At 36.1% G+C, this 17,337-nt stretch overlaps 7 protein-coding genes across 14 annotated transcripts in view; 5 read left to right on the forward strand and 2 right to left on the reverse strand.

The window, feature by feature from the left end:
* Nucleotides 1-2,070, forward strand: part of LOC108974792 (multidrug resistance-associated protein 1) — a 24,301-nt gene extending 22,231 nt beyond the window's left edge. For 5 of the 6 annotated variants that reach the window (XM_018942830.1, XM_018942831.1, XM_018942829.1 and 2 more), the window contains exons 14-16: nt 24-527; nt 640-1,021; nt 1,097-1,288. In XM_018942830.1, coding sequence (XP_018798375.1) covers nt 24-527; nt 640-1,021; nt 1,097-1,288 — 1,078 coding nt within the window. Of the gene's footprint in view, nt 1-23; nt 528-639; nt 1,022-1,096 lie in introns of all 6 variants that reach the window. The other variant, XM_018942826.1, reaches the window with a different exon arrangement.
* Nucleotides 2,071-3,128: 1,058 nt separating this feature from the next.
* LOC108974795 (UBX domain-containing protein 7) lies at nt 3,129-4,892 on the forward strand. Its single transcript, XM_018942834.1, has 2 exons — nt 3,129-3,954; nt 4,016-4,892. Exons 1-2 carry the CDS (start codon nt 3,259-3,261, stop codon nt 4,811-4,813), a joined length of 1,494 nt encoding a protein of 497 aa, XP_018798379.1. The 5' UTR covers nt 3,129-3,258; the 3' UTR covers nt 4,814-4,892.
* A 303-nt stretch (nt 4,893-5,195) lies between these two features.
* On the forward strand, nt 5,196-7,504 carry LOC108974796 (protein phosphatase 1F). The gene has a single exon (XM_018942836.1). It carries the CDS (start codon nt 5,361-5,363, stop codon nt 6,747-6,749), a length of 1,389 nt encoding a protein of 462 aa, XP_018798381.1. The 5' UTR covers nt 5,196-5,360; the 3' UTR covers nt 6,750-7,504.
* A 401-nt stretch (nt 7,505-7,905) lies between these two features.
* On the reverse strand, nt 7,906-10,160 carry LOC108974794 (H/ACA ribonucleoprotein complex non-core subunit NAF1). Of its 2 annotated transcripts, none has more exons than XM_018942833.1 (3): nt 9,943-10,160; nt 9,431-9,811; nt 7,906-9,340 (listed from the first exon to the last, which is right to left on the reverse strand). In XM_018942833.1, exons 1-3 carry the CDS (start codon nt 10,052-10,054, stop codon nt 7,926-7,928), a joined length of 1,908 nt encoding a protein of 635 aa, XP_018798378.1. In that variant the 5' UTR covers nt 10,055-10,160; the 3' UTR covers nt 7,906-7,925. The 2 variants fall into 2 exon arrangements, with proteins under 2 accessions (XP_018798378.1, XP_018798377.1); XM_018942832.1 differs by having other exon boundaries at nt 9,431-9,889.
* Nucleotides 10,161-10,335: 175 nt separating this feature from the next.
* LOC108974756 (bromodomain-containing protein 7) lies at nt 10,336-13,541 on the reverse strand. Its single transcript, XM_018942782.1, has 5 exons — nt 13,360-13,541; nt 12,618-13,303; nt 11,473-12,556; nt 10,795-11,415; nt 10,336-10,727 (listed from the first exon to the last, which is right to left on the reverse strand). Exons 1-5 carry the CDS (start codon nt 13,415-13,417, stop codon nt 10,471-10,473), a joined length of 2,706 nt encoding a protein of 901 aa, XP_018798327.1. The 5' UTR covers nt 13,418-13,541; the 3' UTR covers nt 10,336-10,470.
* Nucleotides 13,542-14,701: 1,160 nt separating this feature from the next.
* LOC108974782 lies at nt 14,702-16,540 on the forward strand. Of its 2 annotated transcripts, none has more exons than XM_018942817.1 (3): nt 14,702-15,032; nt 15,103-15,796; nt 15,998-16,540. In XM_018942817.1, exons 1-3 carry the CDS (start codon nt 14,828-14,830, stop codon nt 16,053-16,055), a joined length of 957 nt encoding a protein of 318 aa, XP_018798362.1. In that variant the 5' UTR covers nt 14,702-14,827; the 3' UTR covers nt 16,056-16,540. The 2 variants fall into 2 exon arrangements, with proteins under 2 accessions (XP_018798362.1, XP_018798363.1); XM_018942818.1 differs by having other exon boundaries at nt 14,945-15,036.
* A 475-nt stretch (nt 16,541-17,015) lies between these two features.
* The window catches only part of LOC108974747 (uricase-like), a 1,247-nt gene continuing 925 nt past the window's right edge, over nt 17,016-17,337 (forward strand). The window contains exon 1 of the mRNA XM_018942774.1: nt 17,016-17,303. Within this exon, the coding sequence (XP_018798319.1) occupies nt 17,093-17,303 (211 nt within the window). The 5' untranslated portion in view covers nt 17,016-17,092. The remainder of the gene's footprint in view (nt 17,304-17,337) is intronic.

Genomic DNA, 17,337 nt, shown 5'->3' on the forward strand with positions numbered 1-17,337 from the left:
TTATAATATAATACCTTTCATAGCTTTATCGATGAATCTGACAATCGCGTGGACAAAAATCAGGTCTGCAAATATCCTTCCTTAATCGCAAATAGATGGCTAGCTATACGTCTCGAAATGGTCGGCAATCTAATTATTCTCTTCGCAGCACTCTTTGCCGTATTAAATGGTCAATCGAATGCTGGCCTTGTTGGTCTGTCTGTAAGTTATTCTTTGCAAGTGACCCAAACGCTCAATTGGTTGGTGCGCATGACTTCCGATATTGAAACAAATATCGTGGCTGTGGAGCGTATTAAGGAGTATGGTGAAACAAAACAAGAGGCACCATGGGAGTTGGAAAACTCGAAAGTACCACGCGATTGGCCAGTGGAAGGTCAGGTGGTATTTGAGAATTTCAAAGTGCGTTATCGTGAAGGTCTGGATTTGGTTTTGCGTGGCATTAACTTTACCATCAGCGGTGGTGAGAAAGTTGGTATAGTGGGTCGTACAGGTGCTGGCAAATCTAGTTTAACCCTCTCTCTGTTCAGGTGAGTTAAACGATGGTAGTAATGGTGGTACTTTTGAAGCTTTATTTAGTTCATATCACATGTATTTTTTCACAAATAATGCGCAATACAAATAAATTATGGTTTTTTTTAGAATTATCGAGTCAGCCGGTGGCCGCATTTTAATAGACGGTGTAGATATTGCTACATTGGGCCTGCATATGCTACGCTCTCGACTTACAATCATACCACAAGATCCAGTCTTATTCTCAGGTACACTGCGCATCAATTTAGACCCATATGAAGTGAAATCGGACGATGAACTATGGAAAGCGCTAGAATTATCTCATTTAAAAACTTTCATTAAGACACTTCCTGCCGGCTTGAATCACGAGATTAGTGAAGGTGGTGAGAATTTATCTGTGGGCCAACGGCAATTAGTGTGTCTGGCGCGTGCTTTATTGCGTAAGACGAAAGTGTTGGTGCTGGATGAAGCTACAGCCGCTGTAGATTTAGAAACAGATGATTTGATACAGGTAAGTAGCTGAAATGGCATCTAGTTGTATAATTTCAAAATTTATTTGTTTTTGTTTTTATTTTTTTTTTTCTAGAAAACTATTCGTTCGGAATTCAAAGAATGCACTGTGCTAACAATTGCCCACCGTTTGAATACTATAATGGACTCTGATAAGGTGATCGTTTTAGACAAGGGTGAAGTATCTGAGTTTGCTTCACCTGCGGAACTACTAGATAATCCCAAATCGGCATTCTACAGCATGGCAAAGGATGCCAATCTAGTGTAAATGTATTATTTAGTAATCACCTTTTTCGTAATGAAGAATTTCGTTTAGTTTATGCGAGTTAAAGTTAACATTATTGAATACGTTACTATAAGCAAACACTCAAACAAACAATTAATATACATATGTATACACATGTATACATATATACGTTCACATCACTAGACGACAGCTAAATACGAAAAAATGCAGACTCTGTCACCTTAGTTTTGTTGTTCTTAATGTTTGTACTTACAAATACTGTAACTTACTAAGTTTTCAAGCATGAAGTATTTTTGTATTTCAAATGCATGTAGTTTTTATATTTGCTTCACTGCTAAAATCAATCCTGATTTAAACTTAACAAGTGTATTCACTCAGTCAATAACGGCCAGTTATTATGAAGAGATTATGTTAAATATCTTGTACTAAGTGCGCAATCTTAAACACATACGCTATATTTAATTTATGTTTATATAAAAGTTATTTGTAATTATTTCTCTTCTATTTGGTTCTGCAATTCAAGTGTACGGAGTTTGGAAGGTAAGCCAGATTTGCGCAAATAATCTATGTGATAACTGATGTAGCAAAATTCAATTTCTAAAACTACCTCACATTGCACCATTTAAGCAAACAGAGATTGATGAATAACGGAAACATTTGTTTATTACTTAATTGTGTTATGTAAGGTTTAATGTTAATATTGCTATTACGAGTACTTATATTTTTGCACCTAAACTGCATGTTAATTGGAATTATTATTTTTAAGTAAGTAAAATAAGTGTGAATAGTGTAATTATTTTATTGTCTTCAATTGTGTTTCGATTATCAATAAAAAATTATTATATCTTTATGATACACTTATGCAAAAAATGTCATAAATTTATGAATTTACATGTAAATATGTAAAATCTAATTATATACAATATTAGTAAAAAAAAAGCATTAAAATTCTGTAAATCTTTAATGCAGTTGGCCTTCTGATACTTAGCATGACGAACTAATTTAGATATACATGTTTTATAAATTTAAATATTCTTGTGTAGAATGCAAAAAAAATGTATAACATTGTAAATTTTTTTGTATTGCGTAAATATAAAAATAATAAAAAAGCCAAAATATACAAATTACCTCTCACCTGTTAAAAAAACATTAGTGAAGCGGTTTCCTACACCTGGGCATTGTTTTGCAAGTATACTGGATATTAATTCAGATCGTTCGCTTTAAATACTTGAGTTCATTACGTTATTATGCACACTGAAATATTGAGCCTACGTTCTGTTTTGAATGTTATCGTTTATAATATTGTTGATTTCCTTATATGCAAGCTAATACGGCCAACATATTTGAATATTATTAAAATGATTTCCATTCGAGTTTGGAAGATCTTAAATGCGGATGATGAAGACCATTGTGTGAGAACCAATATTTTTGGGTCAACATTTCCATAAATTTTAAATAAATAACCAAGTCGGCCATCTTGGATATCAATAGAAAAACCTTGTTTTTTTGGATACCTCTCAGCTGTTGCCTAGTTTACATCCTATCAGCTGATACTTTCTCTACTCTCAATTTCCGATGGTTAAGCCTTACAACATCCCAAACAATGAATTCGGAATGTTATTGAGTTTATTTGGAAACGTCATATGATACATTGGCGAATTATTGTTGTTTTATATATTATTAAAGTGTTAGAAATTCAATTGTAGACACAAAAATTGTTAAATTAAATATTTATATTAATCGGCAAACATTCATAAAAAATTTTGCTATCAAACACCCTGTATCGACGATACGTTATTGACAGATAAAAGAGGAGAAAACCAGATGTCAAATGAAATAAACAGAGAAGAGAATACTTTTGTACGCTTGTTGTTGCATGTGCAGTAAAAAGGTCTAGCTGTTAAAATAAAAGTTTTCTTAAATTTTTAAATATCATTGCAATATAAAATCGAGTTATTCATATTGAACTTGAATACATAAGTTTGGTAAAAATGTCCACACCAAATGAGGAACTGGTGGAACGCGTCGTTGAAGTAACGGGTGCAAATGCAGATGAGGCTAAACACTTATTGAGTGCCTGCAACAACGACGTAGAGTCAGCTGTTGCCTTGTATTTTGAGCAAGGAGGAAGTGCTGCTGAAGCCGTCCCACCACCAGTTATTGACGATGAAGATAATGTTCGAGCACCTATAGCGCCAAAGCGTGAACAATTAATAGGACCTGAAGATGATAATTTTCTAGCTGCACCTTCTTTATCTGCTTCGGGACGAATGCAACGTATGAATCAGCGTGTTAAAGTGTGTCCTTTTCGTGATTTCGCACGTGAAGGAGCACTAATGGAAGAACAATTGCAAGCAGACGCATCTGGTTTAGGATCATCAAATGGAGCATCAGGTCGACGTTGGGCTAGTACTCGCGCTGCGTCTATGGTGACATCAGCTGCTAGAGTGCAGCCTACAGATTCCAAACCATCCACTTCATCGCGTTTGGGTGATCTCTTCCGTCCACCAACTGATATATCATTTGCTGGTACTTTCCAGGCAGCTCGTGCTCGTGCGACGGCACTCAGCCAATGGTTGCTTGTGAATGTTCAAGATGAAAATTTTAATTCACAAATATTAAATCGCGACGTTTGGTCCAACAAAGAAGTGCGGCAGGTTATTAAAAGAAGATTTCTATTGTGGCAAGTGAGTATGGTTATGCAAACTTAATTAAAAAATAAGAATTATTAATTCAACATATGCGCAGATTGATACCGATACTTCGGAGGGACGTCGTTTTGTTACATTTTATCATTGTGCGAATTTGCCGTATGTTTGTGTGGTTGATCCACGCACTGGTGAAGAGATGTGGAAGTGCATAGAGCCGAAGGAATCGAATGTTTTATGTGGGTTGCGCGAATTTATTAGTGAACACAAGGAATTCATGGATGACGGTGCTGATGACAGTCCATCTACTTCCAAACGCACTATTACCTTGTCAGATGATGAACAGGAGGTGGAGGGCTGTACAGAGAAAAAGAAACGCTTAAAATTGCTCGATCTAACAGAAGAAGAGCAAATTAATTTGGCGATACGCAATTCCATGCGAGAAAATGGTAATGCAAATGGCAAAGGTAAAAGTAGACATGCTGCTAATAATGAAGACCGTGAGGTGGGCACTAATGATGCGGACGATAGTAGTGAATTCGAGTCGATGGAAGAATTCGGTGACGAGGATAGCAAAAGTGCATACGAACATACTAATACATCATATGAAACTCAGCTTGGTAAAACTACCAACGAACTAACTGCTCTTAGACTACGTTTACTCAATGCCGAAGGTAATGATGAGGTGGTACAGTTGCGTTGGCCATCGGATACGCTACTGAAAGTGCTTCGACTATATATTGCTGAAAAGCATGCACATGTTACAAAAAATGGCGGCACATACAAATTGATTTGTGCGTTCCCTCGAAAAACGCTTGAGGCAGAGCATGATAGTTCTTCAATGAAGGAATTGGGTTTGCATCCTTCAGCGAATTTACATATAACGTTAGATGAGTGATTATTTATATATGTATATCACAAAGCTGAGCATTATTATTACTACCTTTAATTAAATTTAATTCAAAATATTAAATTAAGATTGCAAAATTAAGATTTGTCAAAACATTTCTTGTTTAAAGAAAATGTGGCGCTTGTTTTTTCTTTTGTATTACTAATTATGATGTAATTTAAAGGATATAGCAATCGTCTTTCATAAAATACATTATGTCATACACAATTTTTTTTAGTAAATTGAAATTTTTAGAAAATAAAGGCTTTGGATGAATACCATTTTCAAAAGGGGGTCTTTAAAAAAAAAAAAATTGTATGTTCCGATTTTTTTACTTATCGAGTCTTATTATTATCGATAAAAACTATTACTCATTGAAACAAATCAGCTGAGTACGCGCGTAAATACTTCCAAATATTTGTGATGCTGGAATGAAAACAAAAAATATATCGTGTAAAAAGCAATTTAAGTTAATGTAAATGAAAGGAAGTAAAACATTTGAAGTTTATCAGAATCAATAAAACAATTTGGTGAATGTGCATAGCTCAGTATAGAAATGTCTGAAAAAGAATCTGCAAATGGAGCAATCTCAGCGCAATCTGTTGAATGCACCCGATTACGTGAATTTAAAAACTATCTTCGTGAGTTAGTGCGGGACAGAGTAAATAATGCAACCAATGCTGGAGAAACTAATCGTGCTTGCATTTCGCGCAGCAGCAACGAAACATACCCAGTGTGTTCTCAGGAAGTGTCCGCTGAAATAATTATGACTGTATGGAATCATCTACAGTTGAAACGATGTCCACGATATTTTCAAATATCCATTTTGCGAGCCGTCGTTGCAGAAGTCGAACAGGGATTTTCAAATGCTAAGGAATGTCAGTTCACTGTTAAAGGCATAAACGATTCCACCAAGACAACAGATAATGAAACGGTTTATGATTTGGTAAAATTACAAAAGTATATAGTGAACAATTTGGAAAAATTGCTGACACGTTTGACCGATAATTCTGAATTAAGCAACATACCGAATTTTGCAGATTCAGAAGATTTATGTCTGGATGGAACAAAATGCAACTGCAATACGAAGCAGCCACCAGTAGTTTATACAACTGGTCATATTAAAAATAAACCACGCAAAATGGAAGATCGCCATATTTGTTTGGAACGTTTTAGTGAATTATATAAACTAAAATCTACATACAGTTTTTATGGTGTATTCGATGGTCATTCAGGCCCATTGGCAGCAAGTTACGCTGCAAGTCAAATACCATACCTTCTAGCTGAAAGTTTACGATCCATCAGCAATGATCTTGATGATGTTAAAGCGTATAGAGAAGCTTTTGAGCATTCATTTCTACAGACAGATAAAATGTTCTCTCGAAAAGGAATTTCCAGTGGAACAACGGCTGTTTGTGTACTTCTAGCGCAACAGACTCCACCGTCTTACGGGCATTTATACGTTGCATGGGTAGGGGATTCAAAGGCATTACTTGTTAGCCCCACGGTAAGTTTACAATTAGTTAAATCACATAAACCGGATGCGCCAGATGAACGCAAACGAATTGAAATGGCAGAAGGTGGTGGTACTGTACTTTATGTCCAAGGGCAATGGCGTGTAAATGGCATTTTAAATGTATCTCGCTCCATTGGCGATTATTCAGTGGCTCCAGCGATTGCAGAACCCGATTTTGTGGACGTTTCCTTAACGGGGGCGCACGATTTTATCGTTTTGGGTACGGACGGTTTATTTGATCATGTTCCCGAAAATAAAATAGTAGACGCTATTTATAAATTATTGGCCGATACTGAACAAAAAATTGAAAACATTCCAAAAATTCTTATAGAATTAGCAAAGGATGGAGACTCCCAAGACAATATTACTGTTGTTATTATCTTTTTAAAAAATCGACTCGATATTGTTCAAAATTTCAAAAAATATTAAAGTATTAAAAAAAAGGCAAAGTATAGATGCTAGCAATGTTTTTAGGGATATCAACTACAGCGAATATACAAATGCATACATACATATATGTATATTGAGAAACATATGTAGATATGTATGTGCATACGTATCATTACCTTAATATGTTAGGTTCTTACAACGCCTTTCTTTGACCTGCAATATCTCTTCGAAATGTTTAAAAATGCTGGAATCTGGAATATTAACTTGCTACGATTATTTGACATTACAAATACATGTCGGAAGATTTTATGTTATTTTAAAAAATATTATTACTATATTCTTTATAGAACTTTTACCATGTTAAGGTAATGATTTATATACATACATATAACAGTTACCACAATTAGCAGATTTTATTTTTACACGAAAGTATCCTCAATTGCAAACGAAAAAGTGCTTTAACCCTAAGAATATTTACCACAATTTTTGTTTTGTAAATAGACGTTATACGCTTTCAAATGCTAATTATGTCAATGTTGAATATTTGTGCCTGCAGCACACTTGTGCGAATTTGCAATGTTTTCAGTGCTCAACAGACGATCATTTAAAAGAATGCGTTCGAGAAAAGTTCAAATTTTTATGAAAACAAGTTTATATTTACACAAATAAGTACATATATGTATATAAAAATTCGGCGATGTAATTTTAATACAGACGCTCGTTTAAACAAAATAATAAACTATATAGTATATATTTAAGCAAACTTAAATTTATAGCTTAATGCATTCATATAAAAATACATAAATTTCAAATATGATTTTAACGTTATTGTTAACAGAATACATGTACATGTATGTGTGTGTTAAGTGCACATTTTATCGCTTATTATAATGGCTAAATGTTTGTTGTTTATTGAAGTTTTCTGTTTACTAAATCAATATTTGTTTTAATAGTATTCGTAGTGAATTGTTTTGTGTTTTAAAGCAAAGTAATTAATGAACAAATAACCCAGATTTCGCCCACTTCAATTATGTACCTACAGAAAAGTAGCTTAAGAATATTTTAATATTTTTACCACAATATAAAATAAAGTAAAATGAATATGAAAAAAATAAATTCAGTTTTATATGTTGTTGTTGATTAATTACTAGATATATATATACAAATAGTAATTATATTTCCTATGTATTAGCTAACCTATCAAAGGCTTTGCCCTTATTCGGCACCTGGTGGAGCTGGTTCTGCTGGTGATTGAATTGAAGTTGTAGGTTGAGGCTGTGAGAATTGTTGAGATAGCTTTGATGACCGAAAAGCAAAGGGATTTGGCACGTATGCGGTGGAGGGATGGGGCATTGGGTGCATCTGGAGTGGAGGTGTCATTGCGTGTATTGGAGGTGGCGGTGTCATTTGTGGTGGTGGTAATGCGTGAGGCGAAGGTGCTTGCATTTGCATTTGAGGAGGACAATACTGATGGAACTGATTTGGTCGTGGCGTAGGGTTTCGATATAGTGGACGTTGTTGCTGATATGGACCGGCGTATGGTGTATGATAACTATGTACAGGCGGTCTTTGCTGATATTGTTGATTGTAATGTGAGTGCCAACTATTGGTGTTATGCTGCGGTTGATAGGTTCGCGGTGAGTACGCACTATGCTGCCCAAATCGATCTTGTCTTCTATTTTCTCTACGATTACCTACAGCAGCGCGAGGATGCCTCCGTTGGGAATCTGTGGTGTTTTCACCAGCAACAACATTTATTCGGCTTCGTTTCATAGGGTCATTATCCTTATCATCTACATCCTCTTTATCTTCGTCCTCCTCTTTAATGCTCTGTCGACGATGCTTTCGCAGCTTGTGGCGAGCTTCACGTTCTTCTTCATCATCCGAGTAATCCAAATATCGTGGTGGTGGTTCTATATCATTTTCCCAGGATGCGTCAGATCCACGCATTTTCATAAGGCTCGAAAGGATAACATATTGGGTATATTCGGTTTTTGGTGCCACGTAAACCACATCACCTACATTTATGCCTTTCTCCTGAATATGTTGGTTGTTATTGAAGCGAACACAATACAGTGGATCTGCCACTTGACCCAAAACATCAAACACTTCTCCTAGAACACGTTTTCCTTTTTCCAAAAAAAGTACTGTGTCCAAATCTAGCAAAATTGAATTTGGTAAAGCGCTCACCAATAGTAATTGATCTACAATTGAATGTACACGTCCAAGCTCTATACATTCCTCTGCTGGTACTGAAATTTGAAGATCTTGTATAGGCGGCAAATCATCAAGTAATATTTCTCCTCGAACGCGAGGAGGTTGTCGTCGTCCTCTCTTTTTCGAGTCATCTTCTTCATCGTCATCATCTTCGTCCTCGTTATCATCATTACTTTGAATCCGTTTCTCAATTACTTTGGCAATTTTTGTTAAATATTCGGCCTCTGTTTCCGATTCAGAATCTGACGAAACGGTTTCAGTGGAGTCCGACTCAATTTCCACGACTGTTGAGCGATAATTCTTATTCACAGCAGTCGGTACTTCAATTACTGACGCCGTATCCGATTCGTTTGATTCATCTTCCTCAGCATCGGATTCGTATTGCGATAGCAAACCCAGGCCACTGGGAACTGCTGTAAATTTGCAATTTTATTTAGAATTAGCGTGTTGTTAGACAAGTTATAGTTAAAGAAAAATATGTTATGATATTATATTAATATTACCAGTTTTCGGAACCTCAGCACAAGGGTTCGTTGATTGCTCTTTAATCAACTGAACTTCATTCACTTCTTTATCTGTAATGTCCATAATTTCAACTATGTCAGGGAGTATATTTTTGTTAGCCTCAACCTGCAGAGTTGCATAACATATATCTGTCGTGGCCGGCATAAGTTCTACAACCGACTCAATAATTACATTATTACTGTTTGCAACGTTATCTAAAATGTGTGCATCATTTGTAGATTCACGTTCTTCATCTGCTTTGCCCAATACAAATGGCACATTTTCTTTTACATGGCATTCCTCTACTGCGTTTTTATTATCACTGATAGCTTCCAAATCAACAGTTGTGTCCATATTTTCCTTCGAATGTGGGTTAGAATCTGCAACCAGTTGTTGTGAAGTATCAGATGCTTCTTCAATGTCATTCAAATCACTATTAATGATTTCATTTACACGTGCTATTTTAAAAATATTAGTATTTTTCAAAATATATACAAAAAACAAAATTTACCAATGCTTTGAATTGAGTCTGTAGATACATGTAGCACAGGGCTATCGATGTGTACATTATTTGCATCCTCGCTACCAATACACTTGTTTGGGTCGATGATTTCTTTATCCATGCTGCTTTTTGCTCGGTAATTGCAAGTTTCTATTTTGAGTTTACTTAATTAAAATTGAAATATTTCAAACTAATCTAAATCTGGCAATAGAAACTCGTGAAAACAAAACGTGCTCGGGAATAGAGACGATAAATGTCATCACCTAATCGATTGATATAACCCCGAATCGATAAATTATATTAACCCTGCATTGGCGAATTTTTTTAAATAAATATACACCTAAGATCAATTTCATTATTTTTAGAGTAGTATGAAATTATATATTAAATTAACTAGTGCAGTGTTTTTAATTTAAATTATTGAGAAGTGTTTGCCTTTATTTTATGTTGGCAAAACCAATTATAAAAATATTTATCAGTAAATGTAATAGTCGACAACAAAATTATGTATAAACAAATCTTATTGTTGCATCCTTTCTATAACCAAGGATTTTCATCGGCGCCGGCCGGAGCATTTAAATCGCTGTTACCGCTCTCTAGAATTTCTCGTAATTCCTCATCATCTATTTCCATACGCATACCGGTGCCCGAAACGTTAGACCCATCGTCATTTGAGATGCCAATAGTGGAATTTTGCGAATCTAGCTGTAATTGGGGCATTGAAACTGGTTGTTGAAGAACTTCTGGCAATGTTACACGTTGATTGACAGATTGGGGAGGTGGTGGTAGACCAACTACATAAAAAAAAAAATTTATATTGAAAAATTTTTGAAAGATGCAAGACATTCAAGTTTAGCTCACCATTTGACATCCCCATCGCTTTACGAAGACTATATGGATCTACTACAGCCGATGGTGGTAATTTTTTGGCAACATCACTGAGTTGTTGTGTGATTTGGTGTGCCAGATGCACTTCCTCTGCCCCAGCTTGAGGCACAAATGCCAAATGTTGAGGCAGTGGCTGTGATAATCGCTCGTGTTGAGTGGCACGCAATTTTTCGATTAAGTTTAGGTTATTGCTCAAATGTTCCTGAAGACGACGAGTCAATTCGAAATTTTTCATTTCAGATTCAATGTTATCTAAAAAGTCAATATCAATGCCTAGGTCTTTTAGGGTACGCAAACGATTAAAATCAATGCGTGTGTTTTTGTACTTTTCATATTCTTCTTCAATTTGTTCTCGCGTCTCAGATGCCGTATTTACAGTTTGAAGACCACCAAATCCACCGCATGCACTAAAACACTTAAAGACTTCATTCTGTTCGTGATTTTGTACTTGCATGTCATAAAGATCTGACATAGCTTTACTGTGCTCACCGTTAGTGAGCATGTCCAAAAGGCCATTAGCCAAAGTTAGTGCATAATTAGAATTTTTGGTGAATTCCAATATGCTTTCAGCATACTCTGTGCTTGTAGCATCACCTTAACGAGAACAGAAATAAATTTACTGTTTACAACCAAATATACTTAATTACTTACCATAAGTTCGCATTACCAATTGGGTTTCTTCGCGGCTTAGATTTGAAAACCGCGAATCAAAGCTTGGCGCAAAGGAAGCAAAAGCACCATAATTAAGTGGTTTCACCGTTTTCGCATCATTTCGTTTGTCTTCTCGCAAAGAAAACAATTGTCCGGAGCCGGACTGCAATTTGCCTACTAGTTCACCAAGGGTAACCACCTTTTCTGGTCCCTCGTTTTCATCTTTAATAAGTAAATTTAGCGAAGTGGTCCCATCTCTATTCTGCCGCAAGAATCCCATTTTATGGGCTTTTTCTTTTGCTGATAGTCTTTTTTTGGCAGCTAGTGCCGCCCCTTGTACCTGTGCCAGTATCTCTTCGGAAGTTAGATCATCTACATAGGGTTCAAAGCGAGTTTTTGGTTCATTCTCCAGACGAAGTGCTCGCCGTTTTTCCTCCTCTTCTAATTGTGCAGGAGTTGGTTCTTCCGCTCCCGTGGAGGCGCCCTCATCTGCTGAGTCAATAGCATGGTGATCGTAACTACCAAAATCGCCATGTAAATCGAAACCTAGTTCCTTAGCAGTTAAGTCACGCAGGTAACCCGATAAAGGTTTGAGGCTCCGTATTAAATTTTCAGGCATAAGATGTTTCGTGCCTACTTGTAGTAACCGTTTCGCAGCCTTATTATAAACAGTATCAACATGGTTATATCGGATAGCATTCTCGCACATTAACTTGAAATCATCAGTGAACTCAGTTAAAGTGCTATACTCGCTATCGTCCATTTTCTGGCGTATGGTAGAAAAATCCATTGGTTTAGTAATTATTGATGAATAACCGGGAGCTATGTCGTCAGTAACAGGCCAGGCAAAAAATTGGTGAGGATCCCTTTTTTCAAGAAAACGTAACAAATGATCTAATAACTTATTCAAAGGCGACTTTTGCTGTTTCAGTTTAAGTACACAAGTACGCGGTTCTCGACCAGATTCACTTGATGAGCTTGGAGTTTTCGGTGCCTCTAACGGTTTTGGTGTAAGCGCAGCCAAGGAACTAGTTCCACCGGGAGTTGATGCTGCTGTCGATGCTGATGGTGACGGTATTAATAGCTACACAAATATTAAATTATAAATTTTAAAGCAAATTTTTCCAGTATTTCCATCAACTTACATCCTGTAAGGGTTTTGTAGGACTAATCCCTCCAATTACCGCTGCCCCAAATGAAGAAGATTGCATAGAAGAGGATGCAGGCGAGTCAATTAAAGTATCATCGGATTTACGTGGCACTATGGGTTTTGACACTGGTCGACAAGATGGAGAATTATCAGTTGTGATACCCGCATATAAAAGTATATTTTCTGGTAATGGTTGCGAATCGCAATCTTCTATGAAACTGAAACCATCTTGGCTGGAATCGCCATCCACAATTGGTGGTGGCGCACTTCTCGGGCTACGTTGTGCAATAGGTACTGTAGCAACTGTTGTTGGAATCTCCTCATCCATTTTACACTCTTCATTTGGAACATCTGCAGTAATATCTCGGTATTCGGCACCATTATTTTGTTCATGTCGCTCGCTGCGGTGCCGTTTTTCTTTGTGATGTTTATGCTTCTTTTCTCGATCCTTCTTTTTCTTCTTCTTCTTTGATTTTTTGTGTTTTTCTCCATGGTATTCATCATGTTGCTCATCTTGTACCATGGGGCTACTAGGCGCTGCAGACATCATTGCCTCTACGGCAGTCGGTGGACCGGCAAGCGGAGAATCACCACTGTATTCGGGTGTGGAATTGGAGCCTACCTTAAGGATTAATTTCAAACCTCGTTGGAGTTGATTAGGATCCATGCTATTGCTATATTCTAAAAAATATCACTGTAAACAACAATATATTTACATTTTATCAGACAATGAAAACCTTCATATTTTTCTCTGCGCTCGGATTTGTGTTTCTTATGCTTTTTAGACGATCCCATTTTATATTGTCTGGAAATATGCACTTCTTCTGAGTTGGACAATGGTTATATGAAATATCTTTTAAATAAAAACATTAAAAATGAATTGAAATTAGACGCTCTCTCATAACTGCACGCTTGTAAATTTTTGACAGGTTTCTCCATTTTTCTCGCTAGCTTTGTTTTTTCCCAATTTGCCACAGTGCAAAACTCAGGGTTGCATTTATTGCTGACTAACAATGCGACCAAACTTATATCAGCAATATTTAGCTGCGCCTCGCTCTTAGTATATAAATGGTATGCGTTTGTCAGTTTGCTTATATCAGTTTAGTTATCCTATAAACTAGCGGTTAATTCTCTTGTTAAAAATGTGTGTGGGCTACCAATTTCGGTTAAAGTTTCGTGTTACTTTTTCTAGGGCAGCTATGATTTCCTCCATACTTTTTAATAGCAGACCAGAATATCGTCAAATATATTCGGTATACACACATACACAAGTATATAAGCCAAAAAGGCAATGTCTAGTACGGAAATCGTTATATTGGAAGATTGATTTGTCTAGTCCGATTTTATTCAGTTTTGACACCAAAATATTCTACGTGGAGGTACGAAATTAAATTCTGTGTGAAACTCGGTAAATCGGAGTGTCCGGGGAGAGGTCGCTGATGAAGACCAGAAGAATAACATCAAAGGCATCGTCCACCATGAATTTGTTCTTTCTGGACAACCGTTTATACCTAGTTTTACGTGGAAGTCTTCAAGAGACTCAAACGAAGGGTCAACACAGTCCGACAAGATATCACACCCGATTGGAAGTTGCACCACTATTACGCTTCGGCTCATATCGCCTTTCTTGATAACAGCTACCTAACCAAGGCTGCCATCCCAACGCTTCTGCTGCCGCCCTACACCCCAGATGTGGCTCCGATGGACATTATTTTGTTTGTTGCTTGAAAAGGTTGATGAAGGACAAGCATTTCAAGACGACAGGGGATGGAAGCAGCATGCATCTCGGCTCTTAAGGCTATTCCGGAGAATGCCTTCCGTGACGCCTTCAATGCAGCGCTGTTTTTAAAGAAATTGTAACGGTTGGTTCAATAAATTATTTTAATTCGACTCAGTCCTTTTATGTTCCGGACAAACCCTGTATATGGTAAACCGACGAAATCACAATAATTCTCAGAAATATAGGTATATGCAGTTATTCAATCTCTACATTTCATTGAACTGAAAGAACATAGTAAAAAAAAAACCCATGATTTTATTTTCAAATAAACCTCACTCATTAAACTATAAAAATAAAATTAGCTATCTTTGTTTCTCTAAACTTCATTGTTAATGCTTCTAAATTTTAAGTAAAGACTAAATTTGGCTTATTTTAATAAATTACTTCTACTTTTAAAGTTAATAAAAATATAAAAACAAGGTACAATGGCATCTGAACTCAATATGAATCGTTTAAATTTACCAAACATGGTTGATCGACAGCTAAAAGAGGTCACTTTGCCCGTTGAAACATACTTTATTGCCAATATTTTAACGGGAAAGCGCAAAGTCCTTGAAGAGAGACCGGTTAAAGCCGAAATAAGTACATCCTTCAATAGCATTGTAGCATCTGTACATAATAAACTAAGAAGTACGTAAGTTAAGCATGTATGGAAGGTATGTATGAACCGTCAGTGGAACTCATATGCGTAACGTTTTAGATCGGAAAGTTCGAAGACTTGAGAAACCAGCAATCATCGAAGAAAAATCAACGAACGAGACGCCGGCAGAAGCTTCACCACAAAATCAAAACACAAACGTTAAATCAGAAATGGTAGAAACTAAACCAGATTCAAAGGTCAATAGTACGAAACCAACTATACCATTTAAAGCGACTTCCATACCACAAATAAAAGCGGCTCGAGCACAAAAACAACAACAGCGCATGCGTCGTGCGATACATAATTACCAGGATTACAATGATCCCGCCAGTCATAGGCGACTGCTCGAGGTGCAAAAACAGAAAAGAATTCTCGAAGAAATGCTTTTGGAAAACCAACGCATGGATCGTGATCGTCAAGCTATGGCCTTAGAGATACAAGCACTGCGGGAATATATGAATGATTTAGGACACAAATTGGATAGCTATTCTAAAAGGTTGTCGACGAAACCGATCATGCGCTGTGAACCTTTGTTGAAATCTAAACTGAATCTAAAGCCACAGCCGTGGAATAGTGTGACTTCCAGAAAAATACTTAGTCCGATAAGAAAAGCGCATGTACCACAATCAATATTGAAAACTACAAATTCTACACCGAAATCAGCAAATCAAACTATAAACACAGCGAGTAGCCCCGTGCGACATAATCGTAGTCCGACACATAACTCGCCCAGCCCAGTTCGAAATACAAAGCGGTGAGAAGCAAATTATGTTGTTGTTGTTATACAGAGAATGCAGCGCGCCCACAATTGTAGGCTATGGAATCTAATGACTGATTTAATTGTCGGTGTACCATACACAACAATTGAAAATAATAAAAAAAAAGATTCTAACACTAAAATCATTATTCTTTGACACGTAAAGAATTACAAATATACACTTCTTGTTCTTCGCAGTTATATTATCCAGAAGCCAATGATTATGCGTCATATACCCATACATACACAAGTTTGAGGTAAATTACTGAAACCAAGCAGTTCATGAAGAACACAGAATTTCAATCACAAAACAGTCAGTTACTTCAATTAGTTTAGCCCTAAAATACCTAATAGAGGTTTGGTGGTGTATACTGGAGACAGGCTAAATGAAATTTATTTTACTACCTATATATTTAAAAAGTACCAGATATGTTTACTGAGCTGATTGGTGTTAACAAAAGACGAATGATGGTTAATCTGTTTTGGTTTAATGGTCTGCGGTATAAATATAAATGTAATTTTAAATTTGACCTCCATTCTTAGCTTTTTATATCTCCTATCATACATAATTTTTTTTTTAATCAAGCTAAATAATATACCAACGATAATTAAGTGTAAATATACCCAACACGAAACACCACACATTATTTAACGTGCTATCCGAGAAACTCTTTGTTTAAATAATAATGTTATAAATAATTTTTTTATAATCAAAATTTATATCAATCAGTATACATTATATTGTACAATATTATTAATGCGAAACCTTACTAAAAACCAAATAAACATGAAATATTTGAACTCTTAAAATTTTGAATTTTGGTCAGACATTTTTACAAAAAATGGAAATTTCGCAACATTTTTTTTAACTAGTTGTATCGAAAAAAATCCTACGTCCAAAGTCTTTAAGAATTGTTTCTCGAAGATCTGTTTCATTTCATGAAAATCGGTTGCGTAGTTCTCGTAAAATCTTGCCAACCAATGAAGAGGTGATCGTTGAAACTGAGGCCTAAATCTTTGAAGTACTTTTATCCCGAATATAAATAGATATCATCGTCACTAATCAGTTTGGATAATCAGCTTCGCGACTTCGAAAAAAAATTATCTCATACTCAGTTTTTTTTAATGTACATATATTTGTACATATGTACTTTTTGGTTCAAGCTGATAAGATATAATAATTTAAGTATGCACATATTGTGCGCTATAATAAAAGGTGCATATTTGTGCATGCTCTTACACAACAAATCTCGGTGATAGCTGCAACAAGTTCTGTTTTTCTGCGTCGTCAAGATGTTCACTCGTCAATTGCACAATGCTGATCCCAGCAAAGTCTCGAAAATACCAGATCCTCGAGCGCCTAATTATCGCATGGGCGATTATGGTTACGGTAAACAGGGAGTGCGTGTGTTTCAACTGAAGAAAGATGGACCCGTACACAGTGTGACCGAATTCAAAGTGAACTCACATATGCGTTTGCGCACACACAAAGAATACTACCAAGGTACTTGCTTTTTCATTATTATTTATAGTTTAAT

The sequence above is a fragment of the Bactrocera latifrons genome, unplaced genomic scaffold (genome assembly GCF_001853355.1).
Source record: "Bactrocera latifrons isolate USDA-ARS-PBARC rearing strain unplaced genomic scaffold, ASM185335v1 scaffold_59, whole genome shotgun sequence".
Lineage (NCBI taxonomy): Eukaryota > Metazoa > Arthropoda > Insecta > Diptera > Tephritidae > Bactrocera > Bactrocera latifrons.

Bases quoted from the DNA above. Each gene is read 5' to 3' on its own strand.
- LOC108974794 (XM_018942832.1), bottom strand. From the start codon at position 10,054: ATGGATAAAGAAATCATCGACCCAAACAAGTGTATTGGTAGCGAGGAT. The intron at 9,890-9,942 runs GTAAATTTTGTT...TTTTTAAAATAG, and splicing joins AGACTCAATTCAAAGCATTG to CACGTGTAAATGAAATCATT. The intron at 9,341-9,430 runs GTAATATTAATA...GCAAATTTACAG, and splicing joins TGCTGAGGTTCCGAAAACTG to CAGTTCCCAGTGGCCTGGGT.
- LOC108974795 (XM_018942834.1), top strand. From the start codon at position 3,259: ATGTCCACACCAAATGAGGAACTGGTGGAACGCGTCGTTGAAGTAACG. The intron at 3,955-4,015 runs GTGAGTATGGTT...ACATATGCGCAG, and splicing joins GAAGATTTCTATTGTGGCAA to ATTGATACCGATACTTCGGA.
- LOC108974756 (XM_018942782.1), bottom strand. From the start codon at position 13,417: ATGGGATCGTCTAAAAAGCATAAGAAACACAAATCCGAGCGCAGAGAA. The intron at 13,304-13,359 runs GTTTTCATTGTC...GATATTTTTTAG, and splicing joins GCGCAGAGAAAAATATGAAG to AATATAGCAATAGCATGGAT. The intron at 12,557-12,617 runs GTAAGTTGATGG...ATATTTGTGTAG, and splicing joins CTACAAAACCCTTACAGGAT to CTATTAATACCGTCACCATC.
- LOC108974782 (XM_018942817.1), top strand. From the start codon at position 14,828: ATGGCATCTGAACTCAATATGAATCGTTTAAATTTACCAAACATGGTT. The intron at 15,033-15,102 runs GTACGTAAGTTA...GTAACGTTTTAG, and splicing joins TGTACATAATAAACTAAGAA to ATCGGAAAGTTCGAAGACTT. The intron at 15,797-15,997 runs GTGAGAAGCAAA...TGTTCTTCGCAG, and splicing joins CCAGTTCGAAATACAAAGCG to TTATATTATCCAGAAGCCAA.
- LOC108974796 (XM_018942836.1), top strand. From the start codon at position 5,361: ATGTCTGAAAAAGAATCTGCAAATGGAGCAATCTCAGCGCAATCTGTT.